At 37.0% G+C, this 24,232-nt stretch overlaps 1 protein-coding gene across 1 annotated transcript in view; it reads right to left on the minus strand.

Annotated features, from left to right (window-relative positions):
- Window positions 1-14,998, minus strand: part of cacna1db (calcium channel, voltage-dependent, L type, alpha 1D subunit, b) — a 54,265-nt gene extending 39,267 nt beyond the window's left edge. Inside the window, 7 exon segments of the mRNA XM_067394146.1 lie at window positions 95-264; window positions 429-532; window positions 1,272-1,468; window positions 1,851-2,003; window positions 2,770-2,912; window positions 5,506-5,645; window positions 14,893-14,998. Of these exon segments, the coding sequence (XP_067250247.1) occupies window positions 95-264; window positions 429-532; window positions 1,272-1,468; window positions 1,851-2,003; window positions 2,770-2,912; window positions 5,506-5,570 (832 nt within the window). The 5' untranslated portion in view covers window positions 5,571-5,645; window positions 14,893-14,998.
- Window positions 14,999-24,232: the final 9,234 nt, after the last annotated feature.

Genomic DNA, 24,232 nt, shown 5'->3' on the forward strand with positions numbered 1-24,232 from the left:
ATCTTTGAATAGAACTGTTAATGTGCACAAACGACAGTGTTGGTTTAAGACAGATGAAAAGATGAGAAACAAATGAGTCTTGCATTTCACGTACGGTTGCGTTTGGCCTCCTGATCTCCCCCTTCATCATTATCAGGGTCGATATCCTCAGCTTGCGTGATCCAATCCAGATATCCCTTCAGATCCTCTTCAAGCTGCTGCTTCTCACGCAGTTTCTGGAAATCTCCGCGCGCCTTGGCCTTCTCGCGCTCCTTAGAGAACTCTCTATGGCGGACACACACAGACACATTCACACACGCGATACTGCCCAGCAGAGCTCATGTACACAGATATAGACCGTGGAAACGAATGCCATTTTTAAAGGTGTGTCTATAAAAAATGGGAAGTACAGAAACTGAACGAGGACAGTATTTTATAAAATAACTCACCCACTGAGAACTCCCAGTACGAGATTGAGGACAAAGAAGGAGCCGAAAATGACCAGACTGACAAAATAGACCCAAGGCAACTCAAAGCCCATGGCATCATTCATCTGAAACACACAACACCTCTCACGTCAACTTTTGTAACTTTAATAATGATTCATCTTTATTTAATTTATACAGTGAAGATAATATGCAGTGTTATTTACATTTGATTACTTTATTCAATTTCTGTACTACTGTTAGATACCTGAAAAACACTCTTTGTTTTATCTGTATCTATGCTCTACTGTTCTTATTTGTGCCGCTGATTGACGTTTCATTATTTGTTCTTATTTTCTTTATTTTTATTTGACAGTAGTCCTTTTTCCCTGAACATAGAACATACCGAAACCGTGACCTTAAAACCGTGATAAAAACCGAACCGTGAGCAATGGGAACCGTTACACCTCTAGTAAATAACAGAGTTTAATATGTGAGGGCATGATGGGATTTTGGCGACTCTAGATAGCCACTCAGTCTTTTGCTTCCCTCGATAGTTAATCACAGGCACACTATATTTGAAAAATAATAAAAATCATGGTCACAAAAAAAATCTAGTTCTGTTGTACTTTCAAAAAATAAAAAATGAGTACTTTAACAATTAGGTTATCTGTAGATTTAATCAAGTCCTTGATTTGTGTTCTTTCTCCACCTCTGATAAACACAGGCTGTGGTCTCAGTCTTCCTCTGTCCCTTCAGTCTTAGAGGGTCAATCTCATTAGCATCAGTTGAGCTCTCTGTGTGTGTCATGGAAAAGCTCTCCGAGCGGAAGTGTAAGAGTAAGAGTGGCGTCAGTGACGGTCTCACCCAGTACAGCACATCAGTCCAGCCCTCCATGGTGATACACTGGAACACCGTCAGCATGGCAAACAGGAAGTTGTCAAAGTTTGTGATGCCGTTGTTGGGCCCGTGCCAGCCGTCCCTACACACGGTGCCGTTGAGAGGGCAGTGACGCCCGTGACCTGAAAGAGAGCAGGGAGCAGGATCCTCTTCTGCTAATGTACCTGTGTGGAGAGAAAGAGATACACTGCAAAAAATGATTTACTTCCTCAGTGTTTCTGTCTTGTTTCCATTACAAACATTCTTAAATCAAGATGCTTGACAAGCAAAATGACTGAAGATTTTAAGTCTTATTAAAAATTTTTAAATGTATCCAAATTAAGTCAGTATATGTTTAAACTTTAAGTTCAAAAATACTATTTTTTGCAGTGTAGGTGGCTCATTCTCAGGAAAAGGTGGCTTTTTTACTGTGTGTATAAACATATTAGTCAGGATATTTTTAAGATACATTTTTGATACATTATGATTTGTGTAATCCTAGAGAAGTTTTAGAAAGAGAAGTTTCATTGTTTGTAAATAATGCAATGAATGTGAGAACACACTGACGCGTGCCGTTTAGATAGCAGGTCGCGTGCATCTTCCCGATGAACAGCTCCAGACCGATGATGGCGTAGATGATGATGACGAAGAGTACGAGCAGAGCGATGTGAAGCAGAGGAACCATGGCTTTAATAATGGAATTCAGCACCACCTGTAAGCCTGCACACACACACACACACACACACACACACACACCAAGTGATATTAATTGTGCACTGGTTGTGTACTTCAAATCTTCTAATCTAGTATATTCTTTATTTGCAGATAATATAATATTAACAAAATAAAAGGCCACTTAAGTGCACTTAAAGAGTGTTCACTTTCATGCTTAAGAACACTTTTAAAAAGAGCACTTTGTAAATAATGTCAAATTAAAGGTTTCACTTTAAAGTACATTTTAATAAACTTTTGTCACGTTCAAAAGAAGTACACTTGTACTAAAGCACATGTAAAGCACTTGATTATAATTTTAAGTGTAGTGTATTTGATATTACATTTATATTTTAAATGTACTAAATTGCAGCTTCATTATTACAAATGTGTAAACAAGTATATTTAACTACATGACACAATTTTCGATAGAAAAGGCATTAAAGTACATTTTAGTTTATTGTTAATGTTTGTCAGTACATTCAGCAGTACACTTAACCCTATTTCAATAATAATATTTACATATAAAGATAGAAGTCCTACTTAAGTTCAGATAATTGCATTTAATATAATTTTAATTTTTCAATTTAATTGTAACATGTAATTAAGAGTCCAAAACATTATATTTAGCTCGCAAGTATATTCTTTTAAAACATATTATTTTTAAAAGTGTGCTAAAGTGTACATCTTTTCCACAAGGGACACAAGAGCAGCTGAGTGTGTTATTATCAGCGTGTTATTAGTCAGGGAATGCTGGGTAAAGATGCGGACGCACTTGGCACTCCTGAGACCAGACGGAGGGGCCGCAGGACTCTGAACGCTCGTAAAGCCTTGACATCGAAGCCGCCCGGCTTTCCGCCTGTCTGCCCGCTGACATCTCGATCTTTGGTTATCAGCTCCAGCACAACACTGAAGAGACTACACACACACACACACACACACACACACACACACACACACACACACACACACACACACACACACACACACACACATCAATGATTAAAACAGAATGCAAGGTTGATCTGCACTGAAAATAAATAAATAAATTGGTGTAGGAACAATTTTCACTCATAAATTGCTAGTTAATTTCACAAATAATTACAAAGAAATGGCAAGTAACACACTGAATTAAATTTACAGTGTGTTTAGTATTGCAGATGATGTCAGTGCTAGTTTTTCATCATGCAAAAACAGAAAGAACAAGCTTTTGTATCAGGTTGTTATATTAAAAGACTAAATATAATAAAATTACAAGGGGACAATCAACCCAAGTGTCAAGTCGCCGGACAGTCGACGATAAAAAAGGAAATATGTGTAACAGATGCTTTCTACAGATGCAAATAATGTTTGTGTGTGTGTATTTATTTGTGTTGCATACATGTATCCAGCTAGAGGGGACGTTCTCAGAATGTTCTATCTGGTGTTTAATAAATCGTTAATAAAACATTTTTAAATGCTGCTACTTGTTAGTTTAGCAAAATGATCAAATGGATGTTCCCTTAAAACCAAGTTCACATAACCTTAATAAAACCTTTTTAAAAAAAACTGGATGCTTTGAACTTTCAGAACAGAGAGATGTTTTGCTGTTGGATGATCATTCCAAAGTTTAGTTGATCTAACGCATGTATTTTGTTGGAGATTACTGGATAGTTTTGGGAATGAAACAAACAAAATTCACTAGCCTTTCTGAATACCAAGTATCTGAATTACATGTACCATAACACTTTTTACCACAAGATGTGAATTTGCCAAAAGAGGAGGTTTGGATGTCACAGAGAGGTCGGTAAATTTATCAGACAAAATGGCAGATAAAAACGATTTGATTGGCTATTTGGGCGGTCAGTCATTTATTTGTCGTAAGGTCAGTTTGCAGAACTGTTGTGATGTGCTGCATATATTTTTCCTAAACCTTAATGAACAGGCATATATAGATTTCAAAACTAAAAAATGGTGATGACAAACATTAATTTTAATGTAAAAAAAAATTCTGACTAACAGCAGATGGTAAATAGTAAAACAATGCAAAGAATTTATTCACTCCACAATGCATGCTGGGTGCGCCACCACTTTATCTGAAAATCAATATTTTATTTTAGTTGGATGAACTTATTTCTAATTATTACTCAGCTTCACATATTGAGTGACATGAACACAAATACTAAGACTGGTTTTATTTAAAGTCCGCGTGAACTGGAAGTTGCAAAGACTTTTCTCCAGTGTTGTGACGTATTTCCGAGTGAAACGGAATATTGAATAGAGGGCAGAGTTTTACTTTAGCGCTCTCCATTTCTCGCTCATAGCAGACGAGCGTTCGGAGGGGAGTGGTTTACGCGTTTTCAACCCAAGCCGTCATCAGAGAAGGAACGCCATTCCATACCGGAAGCAACTTTTCAGATTTTGATTAAAGATTAATGCGACAAACTATTTTTTTTCTGTGTTTTATCTTGCACAGATTAATTGTTTACCACAAGACTAGTGATATGCACTAGTAAAGTTAATATTAATACATTTTGATTTCATGTGTATTTTAACATTCTGAGGCAAAACACTTCAAATATGTGTGTTAGTTAAAATAATACAATGAAAACTAGTACTATTTACTTGACAGTACCTCAAATTGAAATTAGGAAAATAACATGCAGACTGGGGTCTCAATTTTTGAGAAGAGAGATAAAGGTTCTTCATGGGCATCTATACTTCCATGATCCACCTTTAACATCCATGTAACCTTTCTATTCTACTAAAGGTTTTTATAGTGGAAAACGGTTCTGCAGATTATTAAAATATTCTTCACAGAAATAATTGTTCTTATATAACTGATCACTGAAAGGTTCTTTATATATGACATGACTGCAAAAAACACTCTATTATTAGGAGTGGAAGTGTTCTTAATCGTGTGCAAACAGATATAGAGATACAGACAGAAGAGCATCTGTTGATGAACCAAATCAAAGGTCCGTTAAACACGTACAGAAAACTATATGCATTTACACTCGTCCAGTTTCGTGTCTCGAACCACCTCCGGAAACGCTTTGAGAGATCTGATTTCAGTGTCAGGTCAGGAGGGTTTTCTCTTTTTCTCATTCATGGATCTGTATGAAATGACACTCATCTGGCACCATGGCTTATGGACGTCACAGATGAGATTCAGCATGAGGATCCAACATCTACCATGACCTCTGACTTCATGCACTGGATTCCCTCGCACTTAATCACATTAAATCAGGTCATAGATCAGCACTTGATCAGGTTGTAAGCCCTTGAGAACAGTTGCCAGCTTTGTGACAAAATCCTTGGCATATTTACTAAAATCCTTTCAACAATTACTAGCCGACATGAGCTTCTTCAAACAGAGCTGTTCAATCACGATGTGGCACTTATTCTTTTAAAATATATGATTACAGTAACAAGTACACTTTTAAAAGTGAGTGCACTTCTTTTTTACAAATGTAGCCCTGAGAAGGAATCACGAGTGTGAAAGGGCATGTGACTGCGACTGTTCACTCACCCGACAATGACGATGACAAAATCCAACATATTCCACCCGTTTCTCACATAGGAGTTCTGGTGCATCACCAGTCCGTAAGCGATGATCTTGAGGAAGGTTTCAATCGTGAAAATGATCAGGAAGGCATATTCTACCGTTTCCTGTGAAACACAATGATAGAACAGAGAGATTTTAGTTTTCAGTGATAAAATCAGGAAGTATTCGGCCAGAGATGAGTGTATCAAAGTAATGTGGTTAGTTAATGTCATGTATTTAGTGTTAGGCAGAGATTACAATTTGTGAACTGCTCTCATGTTCGAGTCCCTATTTCTCCATACAATACAGGCAAAAAAAATCAGACCAGATTTTATGCCATTTAATCAAAAGTCTGCAAGAGAACAGACAGTGACAGCTGGCCAGAGCTATAGCCCTGAAACAAGAGCTGCATTTCAGAGTGTAATCACACATGAGTTTGTTCAATGCTACAGTTACGAGTGAACTGGAGAAATCTGACGGTTATAATAAACACACCGGGTCACGTGTGGACTATTGATGTGAATGTTGTCTTTGACCACGTCTCAAGCTGCAGCTGACCGGATGACAATGGCTAAGCCACGGCACTAAGAATAGCTACAATACACTAATAATCCCATTTGAACAATGAAATCTCATTGCTGAACACAGCAGGCTGTGCATGTCTATGTGCAAAACAAATCAGTCATAGATTTTCACATGAATCACAGCAATATAAGCCACTTTTCCAAACCTAAAAGTTGACAAATTATTAATTCATTTTTCATCACCTGTCGACGTCCTTTGTCTGAAAGCACTTAAGCTTGTCAAATACTTCAGGCACATTCATTGCTGTGGCCTCAGCCCAATGGCCTCAGTGACGCAGTATCCGGTCGAGTTGACGGCAGCGTTAGACTAATGAGTCTAGAGGTTGTTTATGTGCAGGTGATGATGCTGTAGTTTGTTTATAAAAGGTCATTTACTCTTTGCAGTTGATCATGCTGAGTGATTTTTGTCTCAAAACACACCTGGACCAAAGTAAACTGATCCCAGAGCTTGTTTTGGGAGTTCTGAAGCTCAGTTTGATGTGGTTAGAGAGCAATGTCATTGGCAAATGCAATTATAGTTTTAAATAGCTAGTTATGGTGCAACAAATTCTTATTAAGTTGGCTTGAAAAAGCCAACTTACTGTTATGCTATTTTCTTCTGGGACTAAAATTTCCAGCTCTAACTCCTCCTAGAGCTTTAACTCTACATACTCCAAACTCGGGTCAGATCTTCAGACTGTTCTGACTTAGTGTGCTTTATCTTTTCTAACTGATCCGACTTACGGGTTTCCTAAAAATGACTATTAAAGCTAGGAAAAATCCCATTGACTTTCATTGACGGAATGTTCAAATGAGCCAAGACTTTCAAATTCCAACAGTCAAAATTCAAATTTAAACTACGGAAGCCCATTAGACTCAAACTCAATTAGACTCAAGTGCAATTCTATGTACTGTTCCTAATCCATTGAAACTCATTGAAACTCATAAACCCATCTATCTATCTATATCTAATATGATCTATCTCATAGCAACCACCCAAAACAACTTAGCAACTGCATAGCAACACCTTAGCAACCCCTCAGAATACCATAGCAACACCCTAGAAACCACCCCGAGTACCCTAGCAACTGCACAGCAACACCTTAGCAACCACCCAGAGTTCCTATCTATCAAAACTACTAAACTAATTTCAAACTTTTAAAACTACTTCAAACTTTCTAGCTAGGCTTTTTCAAGCCAACTTAAAGTTTGTCTTCAAACTTTTTAATCTAGTTTGTTTTGTTTTGTTCTTATTTGTTGTTATAGTGTGTCATAACTATGGACGCTTGTTTCTGCTATGGAATAAAGAATACAATTGTGAGTTATAGGCCCTGTTTCCTCCTGGTATTAAGATGCATTTTGGTCGATCGGATCACAAGTGGACAACACTAAATACAGGTGTAAACGGGGTCTAAAATGTTTTGAGCTTGTCTACTTTTGACCACTTCCAGAGGTAGTCGATTGCTTTCGTAGTGTAGACGCTCATGTGATCGAATGTGTTCGAACAGCCACAAAAGACCATCTACTCTCCATCTACTGACCTAATGCGTAAACATTATGGGAAGCACTCTCACCAGATGGGATTTAAACTTTGTTGAGGACCCAAGTTTGGTTTGAAGATGAAAAACATACCAAGCACAATGTTCTCCACCATTCCTGATTTCTAACACACACTCACAGCGTTAGGCCGGTCTTGCGGCTATCAGACAAAAGCTGATACTCTCCGTATGGCTCTTTCATATGTAAATTACACAAGCTTTTTTTGTCCAGTAGATCAAAAGATCGGAAAAACCCATCAATTTAACCACCCATAGACGCTCTCCTTGAAGAAATCCGAACAGAAGTGGGTGAAAGAGGATAAAAGTGATGGATTAAAACATGGGTGTAAACGGGAATGCGTCTCCCTCGTCCACTTGTGATCCGATCGACCAAAACGCATCTTAATACCAGGGCCTTAAAGTCAGAATTGTGAGATAAAAGTTTGCAACTACCTTTATTATTTTTTATTCTGTGGCAGAAACAAGCTTCCATACATAACAGATGGACAGCACTAGGACATTTCACTGTTTGCATCATTCAGCTGTTTGTTCTAGACAGATCGTCAGTCTGTGAATTAGATTTTACACTGACTCTTTCTGCAGAGTCATTGAATCATTCATTCAGCCAATTTGTTAAAAAACTCAGATCCCTTCAGGGATTAAACTTAGAGTAGGCCATTTTCGGAGAGGCTTTGAAAGCATGAGATCCCACCCTCCCTTCAGAGCGTCTCCAAAGCCACGCCTCCTCCAAAACACATGAACGCACACAGCCAGAGTCTGCAAAGTATCACTAGATAAGAGACGACATTAAATTTCCACATGTCCCAAGCACATAACATTACAATAATAATGAACGTAAACAACTAATAGATCTCTGGCTGCTGCAGATTCATTTCGGTGTTGATAGTGTTGAAAGTCTGAGGACACATCACGAGGTGCCATCTCGTAATTATAGCGGTCACATGGTGTGAACGCAGCATAAGCTGACTGTTTTGACTGTTTCAGGAGGAACTGCAAAAGATGACTGCTGTTTGTTTGTGGAGCTCAGTGACTGACGTCTGTCTACAACTCTGCATACGTAAGCAGGTGTGCGGAGGTGTGGAAATACACATGTTGACAGCCAGGTAAGACTTCGTATCGAACTGAATGCAAACATTTTTTGGTCCTGAGACTTCTACAGAAGATATATGTACATGTTTTGTGATTATGTGATTGCTATCAGGATGTGAAGAGTTTCAACTAGTATAACAAAAAGTGTTTATAAACCTTTAAATAAGTGACTGTCTTTAATAAATCATCAAATCATTCATTCAACCAATTTGTTCAAAAACCCTGATTAATTCAGGAACTGAATAAGTGACTGTCTTCAACCATGTCCCAAATGGCACCCTGCTATCTTCCTCTGAGTTCAATCATCACGGCCACTGTATGTCTGCAGCACTTTGATTTGGGACAGGGCCTTTATGAATGAATAATTGAATCGTTCACTCAACCAATTCTGATTCATTCAGGAAATAACAAGTGACTCTGTTCCACTTCACTGTTAACATGCAACTGCTAATGTAAGAAATGAAGTTCATCTGAGTCCAAGAGATGGAGGGAAATTAGAGAAGGAAGGACATAAAAATATAAAACCTGTGTTTATGAGTAACTGAATCATGTACTCAACCGACTTCAGCAACACTGATTATTCCACTTTTCCACTATCATGTAAACAGATGAAATAACTGGCAATATTGTGTCTAAAATGAAAGTTACTCAATATTAATGTCTAGTTTATTGTACTGTTATATAAAGACGATATTACACTCAGTACCAGCCTTCTTTGGTAAGATACTGTGTTCAGACAAGAAGGTTTCAATTTCTCAGCACACTTCTACAAAATGCAACAATGGTGTCTGTCCAGACACTTTTATTTAACAAGTTCTCACAAATGGATGCTGAAGTTCAATACTCATGCAACAAAAATAACAAATGTGCTATTATATATGGGTATTGTATACATACAAATACACAAATTTTATTTCTTTAATTAAATGTTAATGCAATTGAGTCATCAGTATTTATTCTCTGCTATAATATACAGTCCAGTCCAAAAGTTTGGAACCACTAAGATTTTTAATGTTTTTAAAAGAAGTTTGGTCTGCTCACCAAGGCTACATTTATTTAATTAAAAATACAGTAAAAACAGTAATATTGTGAAATATTATTACAATTTAAAATAACTGTTTTCTATTTGAATATATTTGACAAAGTAATTTATTCCCGTGATCAAAGCTGAATTTTCAGCATCATTACTCCAGTCTTCAGTGTCACATGATCCTTCAGAAATCATTCTGATATGCTGATCTGCTGCTCAAGAAACATTTAATGTGTACAATTGTACAAAATATTTTTTTTCAGGATTATTTGATGAATAGAAAGTTCAAAAGAACAGTGTTTATCTGAAATCTAATCTTTTGTAACATTATAAATGTCTTTACTGTCACTTTTGATTGATTTAATGCATCCTTGCTGAATAAAAGTATTCATTTCTTTAATTTCTTTTCAAAAAAATAAAAATAAAAATTCTTACTGACCCCAAACTTTTGAACGGTAGTGTATAATGCTACAGAAGCTTTGTATTTCAGATAAATGCTCAACTTTCTATTCATCAAGGAATCCTGAAAAAAAAGTACACAACTGTTTTCAACATTGATAATAATCATAAATGTTTCTTGAGCAGCAGATCATCATATCTGAATGATTTCTGAAGGATCATGTGACACTGAAGACTGGAGTAATGATGCTGAAAAATCAGCTTTGCATCACAGGAATAAATTACTTTGTCAAATATATTCAAATAGAAAACAGTTATTTTAAATTGTAATAATATTTCACAATATTACTGTTTTTACTGTATTTTTAATTAAATAAATGTAGCCTTGGTGAGCAGATGAAACTTCTTTTAAAAACATTAAAAATCTTAAACTTTTGGACTATACTGTGTTAATTCGCTTTTAATTTCGCATATGTCTCAAATGATCTCCTCTTTACCTCGACATAAACCAAACTCAAGCGTTTCTTCACAGTCACTGATAACACGCCTGTGGCTCCATCAGCATGATGCTGTGAGGTGTTTTAAGCACTTGTTTTATGGTGTCATGAATAATTATGAAACAGTGTCCTCTCAAGGCTGCACAGTCTCATTGATGTAACAATATTGACTTCAAACGTGGAAGCAGAAATCAGTCAGAAAATAAATAAATAAATCACTAAATAATCTACTACACTCTTCAATATAAAAGTTCCAAAACGTTTTTGCAAAAATGCCATAGAAGAACTATTTTTGGTTCCTCAAAGAACCTTTCACAATCATCAGTTTTTAAAAGAACCAGTTTTTCTTAGTGTGAAGAACATTTTAAAAAAAATTTTTTTCACTATAAAGAACCTTTTTTGCAATAGAAAGATTTCATGAATGTTAACGGAACCATCAATGCCGATAAAGAAGCTTTATTTTTAAGAGTGAATATAATTTATGATTCTCTTCCACCAAGTGCAGAGCATAGCCTATATATTTTGTCAAACATTAAGAGTGTTCAAGTTAAAAAATAACCTTAAAAATTGAACTATACATTTGCTATTTGTCCAATTTAAAAGTGACATTCAAAGAAACTTAATCTGTTCAAACAGAATGATCTGAACAACTGATTCTCATTCTTGCATCATATAACACTGATTTTATTCCCTCCATCCATCGTCTTTTTCTTGTGAACGTACGCTTACAAACATGCACGGGAAAGCATTGGCAGCTGCCGCAACTTTACTACGGAAGTGTTTGCTTCATATTTAGTCACATATGAACTGGCACTCTTTGAAGCTTTACTACACAATGGAGTGATAAAGTGCCACTGAATTCACGCAGGCCAATGTTCATCATTCTGCTGAGGAAAATCAGGTTTGGAATGACATGAGGGTGAGTAAATGACAACAGTGAAATAAGAATGTATTTAATTGAACAGCTGGTCGACTGAAATAAGAGCCGTAGTGTGAGAAAGAGAGTGAGTGAAGATATAATCCTCCTATGATCCTCTTTCCCCGCCCCTGGTTTACAGCCGGACTCGTGTGTTTATTTCTACACAGCTTGTTGCGTTCGCTCCCGTCGGCCTCGTCATGAAGGAACAGACGCATGAAGCGCTCCTACTACAGTTCAGCAGTGTTCCCTGTTTAAGGGCTTTCCCACAGGCGTGTGTGCAATTGAGAATATAGGTTTGTAGGCTGGAAATGATCGATGAACATGCATGAGTGAGTGTAATGGAAATGCAGAGAGAAAGAAAGGTTAAACACTGGTGTCACTGACTCGGCTGAAGCTAATCTTACTGGACAAGCCCAACGCTGCTCAAGCCCTGGAGCTCAAACAGCAAAACTCGCTCTGCGTGTGGAAGAAAAACACTACATGTGTCTGCATGAAGCCCAGGAAATCAGACAAACAAAGCAGTTCACAATCAATGAAAACCGGCCATTTATGCCAAAAGATTACTTATGATGATGGGTTATGATGTTGCCGTTTATATTGTAATATGTTGTAGATGGTTGTGCATACTGTATGTCCCTCAACTTTTTAAATGAGCAGCAGGTGTAGTGAAAAAATCAGATCTCCATTAGGACCCCAAGTGATCCGATTGGTTCAGATAGATTTTAATAGGTACTCTCTTTAGCGCCTGATTACAGTTCCGTTATAATGACTGTATTAGTTAGCTTATAGCATACAGACACCGAAGCATTTGCACTTTTGCTACACATACTCACAATCATCTTTAATGTAATTATGTTAAATTAAATGTTAAATGTCCAAATATTTCAGTCATAAATAAAACAAATTAAGTTCAATTATTAACTTAATAGGCTATTATTATTATTATTATGTAATAATTAATAGTTAGCTAATCAAGAGTAAGAAATTATGTTCAGTTGGTTTTATTATGCACTATTTTGTTGCTTTTTTACACACTATATATGTATATTTTAAATTAATATCATTTGTATATGCTTAGGATAATCATTGACTGACAGTTTGTGGAGACCCGATTTCGAGGGAGGACCTGATTTGTCATGACACACCTGCAATACTAAAGCATAGACATTTCAAAATAAGAGTCCTGGAATATTTGGGCTTGTTTATAGTTAAAAGTCCTGCATTATGCAGATTTTTTTTTTCTAGTTATTAAAGGGTTCGTTCACCCAAAAATGAAAATAATATCATTAATTACTCTCCCTCATGTCGTTCCACACCCGTAAGACCTTCATTAATCTTCAGAACACAAATTAAGATATTTTTGATGAAATCGTCCATAGCCAGCAATGACATTTCCTCTCTCAAGATCCATTAATGTACTAAAAACATATTTAAATCAGTTCATGTGAGTACAGTGGTTCAATATTAATATTATAAAGTGACAAGAATACTTTTTTGTGCCAAAAAAAACAAAATAACAACTTTTCAACAATATCTAGGGATGGGCGATTTCAAAACACTGCTTCAGAGCTTTACGAATCGAATCAGGGATTCAGATCTCCTAAACTAAACTGGTGAAATCACGTGACTTTGGTGCTCCGATTCACTGATTCGATTTGTAAAGCTCTGAAGCAGTGTTTTGAAATTGCACATCCCTAGATATTGTTGAAATATCATTATTTTGCTTTCTCGTGGCTTTATAATATTAATATTGAATCAATGTACTCACATGAACTGATTTAAATATGTTTTTAGTACATTAATGGATCTTGAGAGAGGAAATGTCATTGATGGCTACGTAGGCCTCACGGAGCCATCGGATTTCATCAAAAATATCTTAATTTGTGTTCTGAAGATGAACGAAGGTCTTACAGGTGTGGAACGACATGACGTTATTTTCATTTTTGCAACTAACTAACCCTTTTAATGGTATTTTGGTTACAAAATAAACTGTATTTGACATTTAATTCAATGTTTAAAATAAGACATAATTCCATAATTATTAAATAAATACAGTTTGAAGCAGAAACATGTAAAAACCTATAGTGTATTTGAATAAATTAATTAATGTTGCTTGTAATTATCTCCTTGTATCACTTTATTAAGGAAAAAAAACTCTAAATGTTTTAATTAGAAGCACATGAGCATGAAGCCAGTGCGTGTCTCGATCTGTGCTGTGAATAAGAGACATAATGACGTAAAAACTGCTGCACGCACAAGCTTCAGTGCAAAACTACTGGTTCCAAAAGTATTTCTTCCATTCATTTCTCCCATAAGGAGAGCATTTCTTCCATGAACCGAACCAACCAGCTATGCATGATAACATTACAAACTTTGAAGCAAAAAAGTATTCGAAAATCGGACAAAAAGACAAAAAAAAGAGCTGCAATCCCATAAAAGCAACAAGAGAAATTTGATCGATTCAGAGTTGTTGATCATATCTATAGAAATAATCTATTTTGAGTTTATTGCAAGTTTCTATACAAATAGTTAAGTATTTTGAGAATATATGTAGAGCAACTGGATTACAGAGAATGCTGGAGTGGGCGGAGTTAAAGAGCTTGTTTGCTGCAACTGTGATTGGTGGAATTTTCTGTACAGCATCATGGGTAATGTAGTTTTACTGACTGTTGCGCTCTACTCCAGCCGGTTTTTCTTTAAGTTTTCTGTTCATGAATGATCACCTTCATAAGCTTTGGTGAAAGATTTGATTCCCTTTGGTTTAAATATATAGAAAAATACAAAAACTCAGAAAGGCCAAACACTATATATGATTTCAGCACAACGGACAGCTCCAGAAAACTGTAGATCAGTTTTTATAGATGATTTAGTTTGATGTGAGAGATCTGAATTCATATTGAGATTTCAGACTTTGGTATCTTGGCTGATCTGATCAGAGTTTGACAGAAGAAGCTGAAAACAGAAACTCTAGAGGAGACACATGGTGTTTTTCTAAAGAGGAAGATCTGAGGAGCAGAGGACTCCAGCAAAAGTCTCCTGTTAATCTCATTTCTGACTGTTTAGGACATATAAAATGTGGTAAATCCTCTGGTCTAGGAGATACAATTGAGATACGAAAGAAAGCCTTTCATTTCCACTCCATCACCACAGCGGTGAAACAGCAGAAACTCGTATATATCTCTACACACAGACAAGCACCTTCTGAGTGTCTGCAAATTCACCGTTGTGCTTGTGTAATTCCACTCTAATTCAATTAGCAGAAACTAATCCCACGACACAGCCAATGAGAAGTCAGAAGAGACGTCACGGTACTCACCAAATCATGATTAGTTGAGTTGGAATCGTCTTCAGGAAAGGGGATGTAAACAGCTAAGGCCACACAGTTGGCAAAAATTGACAGCAGTATAAAGATATCAAAAGGTCTGGAGGAAACATGTTTAAGGAGAAACATCATCACACAATCACCCAATCAAACTCCATTATGAAGTCAAATTGTTTGTATCTGAATCTCACAGCAGGATTCGGTCGTGTCAGTCATAATTTGAGTCTATTGCATGTCATTTCTGTGTGACTAGTGATCATTTCCCAACACTCCCACCAACTAACACTGGTCAGCCCAACAGCGTTGAAGGGCAGCGCGGGAACTTAACCTCATGAACTGCCCTTTCTCGAGGCCATAGGCGAAGAAGAGTCATGCGATGGTCATTTTTGACCGTTTATGATCACGTGACCCGAGATGACGAGTTCTCGCAGTTTTCCTAATAAAGACAGAAGGTGGTAGAGCTGGAGTTCAGCTAGGGTATAATTACAGGAATTCTACTTGATGTGTAATTAAAATAAGTTTCAGAGGCAACAAAGGTGTTTCAATACATTATGAAAATGTGACTAAAAACAAAGCAGAGCTGACAAATTTTAGAAATGTTAGAGCTATAAATATATAGACAGACCTATATAACAAGGGCAATATTATATATATAGATATATATATAGATAGATAGTAGACAACATTTGAAGTGGATCAAAAAAGTTCATCAAGGTTATCCTAAGAAGAAGGTTTTAGGACAACTTTGATGAAAGGTTTTGATCCATTTAAAATGTTGACTACTGTATATATATATATATATATATATATATACAGGGCTTAACATTAACTTTTTTGCTTACCAGCCACTGTGGCTATCTATCTACTCAATATTTTCACTGACCACAATTCTGACATTGATATCATGGGGAAAAACTGCCATATAGATATTTATAATATTATCTCATAATTTGTCAGCAGGTTTATTAGGCTGCTGTCACTTTAAGATGCATTATACTGTTACACATGCGTTTTCTTTCTCATCTGTTTACATTCACTTAAAACATACTGACTGTGTTCACGTGAATACTCACCAAGGCTGACATTTTGACATTATTTTGTGTGAATTTGACTGTTTAAGCACAATAAGCAGCGAAAAAGAACCCAATTTAGTACTGAGAGGCGGCTTTATGTGGCGCACTTTGGGTGTGAACACAAAATCTGCGGGAATGAGTAAAATTATGAGCAATATGCCCAAATTCAAGCCCTGTAACATCAACAATATTCAATATTCCCCGTCCAGAATATCTGAGATAATAACGCAATGCCAAATTGTGCCAACATAACTTTTTTGGCCAGGATGTCATACAAGAAATTATGAACACAAGCAAAAAAAAAGAGAAAACCAATGAAATATTAATAACTGAATATGTTGCCGTTTCATAGTTGGTAATGTAATGAGGAAATGATGTTGTCTTCTCAAACGGCTGCACTGCCAGGCATCACTGTAAATCAGACAATAATAACTCTTAACTTAATGAAGGTGAACAAACAAACGAACGTTATGAAACACTGCCCTGCTCTATCCAGCGATCGGAGCGTCGCTCTAAACTCGTATGATTCTCCCTCTTCTGTGGAACACAACAAGTTTCTGGTCTTTTTCTCCAGACACACTTTATTTGCATCGATGGTTTAATGGAACCTTGGAAACCATAAAAGGCTCTTTAAATGGTTCTTCTACGGCATTCCAGCGAAAAACCCCTTTTATGAAACCTTTATTTTTAAGAGTGTAAAATAAAAGTCAATTGGGTTCAAAAGTTTCAGGCTCCACAGGAAGGTAAACTGTTGTGCTTTATTCCAAGTCTCACTGAATCACTGAGGTTTGACCTCACTAACATCACACCTCAGTGCTTTTCTGTGTGTGTTCCTCAGAAAAGTGAAAAGCATACGAGTTATGGCGAGTGAATGATGACAGCACTTTTACACTGTGTTGATAACCAGACTGCAAATTTGACTCTGTAAATAAACACCTTTCCTACAGGTCAGAGTAACCGAAGATCACATCCCTGTGTCGTTTCCGCGCTGATGTAAGGATACTTCCACTCCACCAGGTTAATGCAGGCTCTGCGCACAGGGTTATTGAGAGTCAGGCAGAAAAGTGCTCTTGGAGGTCTGCTATTAGAGATGCTTCCCTGTTTCTTGCTTTTGGCATATTGCTGCCGTTTCCTCTGGGCCAGAGAGCTGACCGGAGCAACGCTCGCAGGCGCGGAGGAGTCCGTGGTCTTTGGGACGCCCTGAGATTGTCTGGCGGCGCTAATCGCTGCCTGCCAGGAGAGAGCGGCGGCCCGGGCCGGAGAGTGATGGCTGGTGATTGACGGCCCTTCCGTCCAGGTGGGCGGGGCTTCACTGGAGACGGAGACTCTGCTGCCGCTGGCATAGTTTGCCCCTGAAAAGAGAGAGGAAATGAATGCTCTTTGAGAATACAAGCAGTTGCAAGTGAAAATAAACAAATATGATTAGTATAATTCATACACACACACACACACACACACACACACACACACACACACACACACACATATATATTATACATTTACAAACATTTATTTTAGATGTGATTAATCACTACAACACTAATATATAGAGCGTCAAAGCTTTTTAAAGATACCACATCTGACTGTTAATGTTCCATCAGGACATGAAGATTTTCCCCAAGCTGATTGCTCACAAAAAACCCTCACAAGCCATTCCACGTTTGATTCTGGCGTGACATAAAGCAGTGATATGTTAATGGCTAAGCTGTTTACTGACTTTTTAAATGAGTCTTCCCATTAACACCATTACTGTCTTCATTCAGGCCGATTCCAGAACGCACACGAAGTAAAGAGGCGGGATTTATCGCACAAACCAATCATATCCAATCCGTTGCCTCCTCTCACATGACTTTCCCCCATTCATTCTCAATTACCCCCCACTAAACCCACCGACTGCTGAAACAGCCTCCCGCTGCTGGACTCTTACTTTAGAAAAAACAGTGACGTTTATCCTTTTTAATGTCACATTTTGTAATTTTTTTTTGTTATTTTATTTTTGTAATATCAATTATTTTCCTCATTATAGGGATATTCTACAGAAAAAAATGTGTGCAAAGTACTCTAATAATAAAGTAAAATACATAAATTAATAATAAAAAAATTAATAAGAAGGGTCACATTGACCCATTAAGATTTTGTTTACATCTACCTTATAAATATATTTTTTGCTATTTAAAAAAAAAAAAAATTCACAGATAAATCAATAACAATTTTAACAATATTTCAAGTGTAATTTATGAGATTTGTTGTATTTTGAATCCAATCTTTCTTTGTAAAAGTCATAAAGTTTATCAAACTGATGTCAAAGTGAAGGATTCATTAGTTTGAATAAACATTGAACCAAACACTAGAATAACATCTTATTTGATCATACTTTATTTCTGACATGTTTTGGTCGTGACAGTAATGTGTTGGTAGTGACCACATCACATGACACAATTTAACTCTCACACTAAAACACTAATGATGTGCATAACTGTACTAAAATTGTTTATTTCCCTCAAATGAATGATTGTGTTGCCTTTTGTCACTACCAGAATAATGATGACATGTTTCGGTAGTGACAATTTTAGACATTTTTGAGTATAGCTCAAAGATGCTAATCAGCACATGGTTAGCTAGCACAGTTCTGAACAGCTGAACAAACATAAAAAACTACATTTAATGGAATAACACCCCAAAAAGTTTGCTTAATTGCAGAAAAGGGTGTTTGTTAGTGACGTTCCTTAAAGCTCCGCACAGATTTTCAGACTTCTGAACACATTTAACTCAGAATGATGATCTATCTGCTGTGAAAGAGAGGATATGAGAGGAATATTTCCTGATCAGAAATGTAGAAGTGAGTTAAAATCAGTCTCAGACTCAAACACACTCTGTTTCGGTAATGACATGAACATAACACAGACATGATTTAAACAGAAAATATAAAATAAATAAAACAATGGGTGGAAAAAAATCACAAAACATTATTTCAATATCATTTTCACAGGTTGAAATGTAGGGGTCAGTGTTCAGGACAGACACCTCACTGAAATTAATAAATGATGATTTTATATATATTAATCTTACTGATATTTTAAATATTGTGGATTCAGTAGATAACAGAAGGATCTTAGCAAACATCTAAAATTTGAATACTTAAATGCTTTTTAAATGTGTTTTTTGGTTGTGGGACAGCAGTTTGCATGCAGAATGGCCCATATAATTCATTACACATTCCTCTATATTTATGCCCAGCCAACAGGGAACGTTCTCTCGAGGTTCTCTCAGTTAACAGAAAGTTTGTTCAGTTATCTGGTCTTTAATAATGTTCTTTAAAGCACAAAAACATTATTAATACATCATTTATGGAGCGTTCTTACCTGAAACATTTAGTTGGATGTTTGTAACATTTTGTTTCAGAACATTCGAAAGTAACGTTCCCGTAATGACTGAAGAATGATACAATGTTTCCGTGGCGTTCGCATTAAGAATAAACGCTTTTAAAATATCATAAAAACGCATTGATCATAACGTTCCTGTGTGTGATGTGCAGGTGAAGCATCATGATGTTCTGCACAACTTTGACACGCACATCCACACCTCACTTTAAACAGCAACAGTTTCGCTCCGTTACGCGCTTTAAATACGAAACGAATTTAACGCGAAGTCACATCTGGATTGGTGTGTTTACCTTCAGTCGGTTCCTCTGGCTCGTCCATCCCCTCCTCCACATTGAAAATCTGTTTTATCGCTTGCTACAGTCCAGTTGTGTGATTATATCACACCATCTTATCCATCATGTTCGGAGCGCTGTGATGATGATGATGATGCTGATGCTGGAGCATCTTCGCAACATCCGGGTGTCGAGCACGCGCTTCACCCGCGATAGAGATTAAATCCACACATCCTCAGCGATCCGATTCCGTTCGGACCAAATCAGAGAAACCCGAGCACCGGTTTGTGTTTCATCAGATCGCGTCTGTTTTACATTAAGCCCTTGATCGGGGAATATAGTTGCCAGGAATATTCAATTACCTTTGCAGGACATCTAACAGGCTTTGCAACAGGTCACTCAGCCTCTCCAGGCCTGTGACTCACTGAGCAGTGCTGCAGGACTATATACTTAAACAACACAAATCTGGTTCAGTTTACAGATCAAATTCAGCTGAATCTTACCTCGGATTCCCAGTATGAACGTCATCTCTCTCTCTCTCTCAATGATGATGTTTTCTGCTCATTATGGCCATATGTTGAAGCCCAGGGGAATGTCAGGGAGTGTGGCTTGGATTACCTGTCTGTAGAGGATAATCCCATATTAATCCTCTGCCTTCTGTGCTGCTGCTGAGCGGAAACGAATGGAGCGCGTGCACGCTAATATTTCATTAAAAAGTGATCTGTGTGATTATGATGTTTAACCATAAGCATTGATTAGTCGTAAAGATAACTCTTAAATATGATCTAATGTCAAGAAATTAATTTCGAGCTGTGCAGTGATACAAAATCACCTCAGTGTGGTTTTTCATACTTTAATCTACACAAAAAGCGCGTGTCTGTGTAACGGCGACCTCTTGCGGTGTCTCGATGACATCACATTTACATCTGAGCGATATAAATCCCTGCTGCTGAGCGATTAAAGGGTTAGTTCATTCAAAAGTGTAGTTTCTGTCATTAATTACTCTCCCTTCATAACACAAATTAAGATATTTTTGATGAAATCCGAGAGGTTTATGTTATGACTCGTCCATAGACAGCAATATAATCAACACTTTCAAGGTCCAGAAAGGAACTAAAGACATCGTTAAAACATGTGACTGCAGTGGTTCAACCTTAAAGGTGCCCTAGAATCAAAAATTGAATTTATCATGGCATAGTTGAACAAGAAGAGTTCAGTACATGGAAAAGACATACATTGAGTTTCAAAACCCATTGCTTCCTCCTTCTTATATAAATCTCATTTGTTTAAAAGACTTCCGGAAAACACGCGGATCTCAACATAACACCGACTGTTACGTAACAGTCGGGATCATTAATATGTACGCCCCCAATATTTGCATATGTCAGCTCATGTTCAAGGCATTACACAAGGGCAGCCAGTATTAACATCTGGATCTGTGCACAGCTGAATCATCAGACTAGGTAAGCAAGCAAGAACAACAGCGAAAAATGGCAGATGGAGCAATAATAACTGACATGATCCATGATATCATGATATTTTTACTGATATTTGTAAATTGTCTTTCTAAATGTTTCGTTAGCATGTTGCTAATGTACTGTTAAATGTGGTTAAAGTTACCATCGTTTCTTACTGTATTCACGGAGACAAGAGACGTCGCTATTTTCATTATTAAACACTTGCAGTCTGTATAATTCATAAACACAACTTCATTCTTTATAAATCTCTCCAACAGTGTGTAATGTTAGCTTTAGCCACGGAGCGCTATCAAACTCATTCAGAATCAAATGTAAACATCCAAATAAATACTTTACTCACATAATTCGAAGCATGCATGCAGTATGCATGACGAACATCTTGTAAAGATCCATTTGAGGGTTATATTAGCTGTGTGAACTTTGTAAATGCACTGTAATATAGTCGAGAGCTCGTGTGGCAGGAAGCTCGCCATTTAAAGGGGCGGCGCTGCCAAAATCAGTGTATAGTCAGTAGTGTAGTCTACGTGATACGCAGGTATACGCCGTATACCCACTAGGAAAGATCAAGGATTTCCGTATACCCACTTAAAAAAGCACAAGGATACGTAACCATCCAATAAATCACAATAAGATTTGTGGTTTGTTGCTTTTGACATGAAACAAAGTTTCATATTTCAAATTCTGCCCAAAAAAAAAAAACATAAATACCGTTTTGGCGCTCTTTGATGTGTAACGCCGGTAGCGTAAAGCACACATGAACTGACCCTCTACTCCGTTTTCATACCAGTTTCAGAGTTGAATAAACATGAATGAACTTCTAAAGGTAGGCCTATGTTAAAAGATACAGATCAACTTAATGAAATCCATATCATGTCTTGTGTATTCGCATAATCGGTGTTTCAACTGCGGAAAGACGTTAATAACATCTTGTAAACAATGTCACGTAACGTCAAATTTAGGCTAATGTTCAGGCATGAAAATCGGAGAACTGAGACCTGCGATTCAGTGAACTGTGAACAGATGCGCGTGCCAGAAGGGCGCGCGAGTGCATGGAAATATTAACGCGAAGGGCCTTGCATCACAGACCACCATCAGAAGCTGAGAGCACGCCTGGCCTCGGCGATTTACCTGACTGAATTTGGTGAGTGATGGCAGGGCTCGACAGGACTGCCCGATGGTCCGGGGCCAGTGTGAACGACGCTCGGGACAGCAGACGCACCGGTCACTTGCCCGATCGGGCCAGTGCTGTAGGGTGTGCGTTATATATCGTCTATAATATCGTAGGCTAATTGTTGATTTAACGATCTGAAATTATCGAGTATGACCCTCACTTTACAAAAACAGTCTTATGTTACTAGACACAGCAGAGTTATTGTTACCTACGGTTAAAGTGTACGCTTTCACTGCGTGATTTAGTCTATTAAAATGCCCCCAAGATAAGGGGCAAAAATGGCCCTGTATATATTTCATATATAATTTAATAAAGTTAATCAATATTACACAAAGAGCTCCGTTTTTCTCCAAATATTAGCATGATTACAAATGTGATATTGGATTTATTCAGCATACAATTTAATGAACAAGAACTTAATATCAAGTGACTTACATTTTAGACACCAAATCGTCTGTTTCGCTGTATTTCACCAACAAAAATAGTTCCAAAGTCCACAGAATTGTTTTGCGTCTCTGAGCAACACTTCCTGAATGAATCAGCCGCTTGAATGAATCGGTTGAATCTCAATGATTCGCTCATTAACAGTGATTCGCTGCCACCTACTGGCGGGTTAAATTTCACATTTAAAGTGAAAGTCTTCATTTTTAAAAATGTAAAATAACAGTATTTAACGTTTTATATTTTGAACATTAAAAACATTTTTATGCATCTGCAACTGCTCTTGATTAACTTTAATAAAGTTATCTATTCTATAGTTATACATTAGATTACAATTTCTGTACCTGAAAATCTTCTGTTTGAACCTACATAAAAAACTTGAAAAGCACCATTTCATTTATATGTTTGTTCTGTTGTATTTATTTGTGCTATTACTCGTAATTTGATTATTTGTTACTATTTTACTACTTACTGTTTATTTGTCTAATAATATTTAAAATAAATCTAGTAGCTTTTGGTGTCATAACCTTATGTATTGAGGTTAAATTTATCAAAAACAATGAAAACAATAACTATGCTTATTTTATAGGCCCATTTTCTTGTCTTTTACTTTTATTAATTTTTTTGTTGTGGGGCCCGGAAAATTTCGGCGGGTCAAGTAAAAATTTGAACTACTGGCCCAACTGGGCCAGCAGAAAAAATCCTTAGCGTTGAGCCCTGAATGGTTTCAATCATTTTAATATTTTCTGGTATATAAGTTACCCAGGAGCTCTGTTGACATAGACTTAGCTAACGTTAGCTACAGCTTGATGAATTGAGTCATTGAACACAGTAGGAGAGAACACAACGTTAGCCAGCTAGCTAAAGCTCCGGTGGAAATCTATTAGCTAATGCTACCGTTTTTGAGGAGTTAGATTTTGAGGTGAGGGGACTGACAAGGCAGAAGGTAAAGTGGTCCACTGTTCTAATAAGCAGACCTGCCAACCTGTACACAATTTACGTAGCGGATACGCATTTTGACTTCAAAGTACGCTGGTACGATTTGTAACTCTAAACTAAAAAAAGCATCTCAAAAAGCATCAGATTGATGCTTTAAAATGTGGAATATTAAAATTTTTCTTCCGGGGGAGCATGCGCCCGGACCCCCCTAGAGGGGTAATATCCTTCTCACCTTTTTCACCCCTGACCCGTTTTCATGCCTGTAATGTTACCTCAGAACAAATTTCAATATTCAGTGACCATAAACTCGTGACCAAAAATGAACAAGAGAGGAGCATTTAGCTAAATGTATGCACCATATTACATATTAATTATAATTTTTAATGTTTTTCAATAGCCTATATAATGACTGTTTGAATAAATCCATCAAGTTGGCAGCCACCATTTAAATGTTTATATTTCAAAAAATACATAAAAAAAAAAAAAAAGTTAAGTTAGGCCTAGTAGGCCTATTATAACTTAATTATTACAATGTAATATGTTGGGGGTTGGGGGGGGGGGGTCACAGTATACTCAC

Source organism: Chanodichthys erythropterus, chromosome 9 (genome assembly GCF_024489055.1).
Source record: "Chanodichthys erythropterus isolate Z2021 chromosome 9, ASM2448905v1, whole genome shotgun sequence".
Lineage (NCBI taxonomy): Eukaryota > Metazoa > Chordata > Actinopteri > Cypriniformes > Xenocyprididae > Chanodichthys > Chanodichthys erythropterus.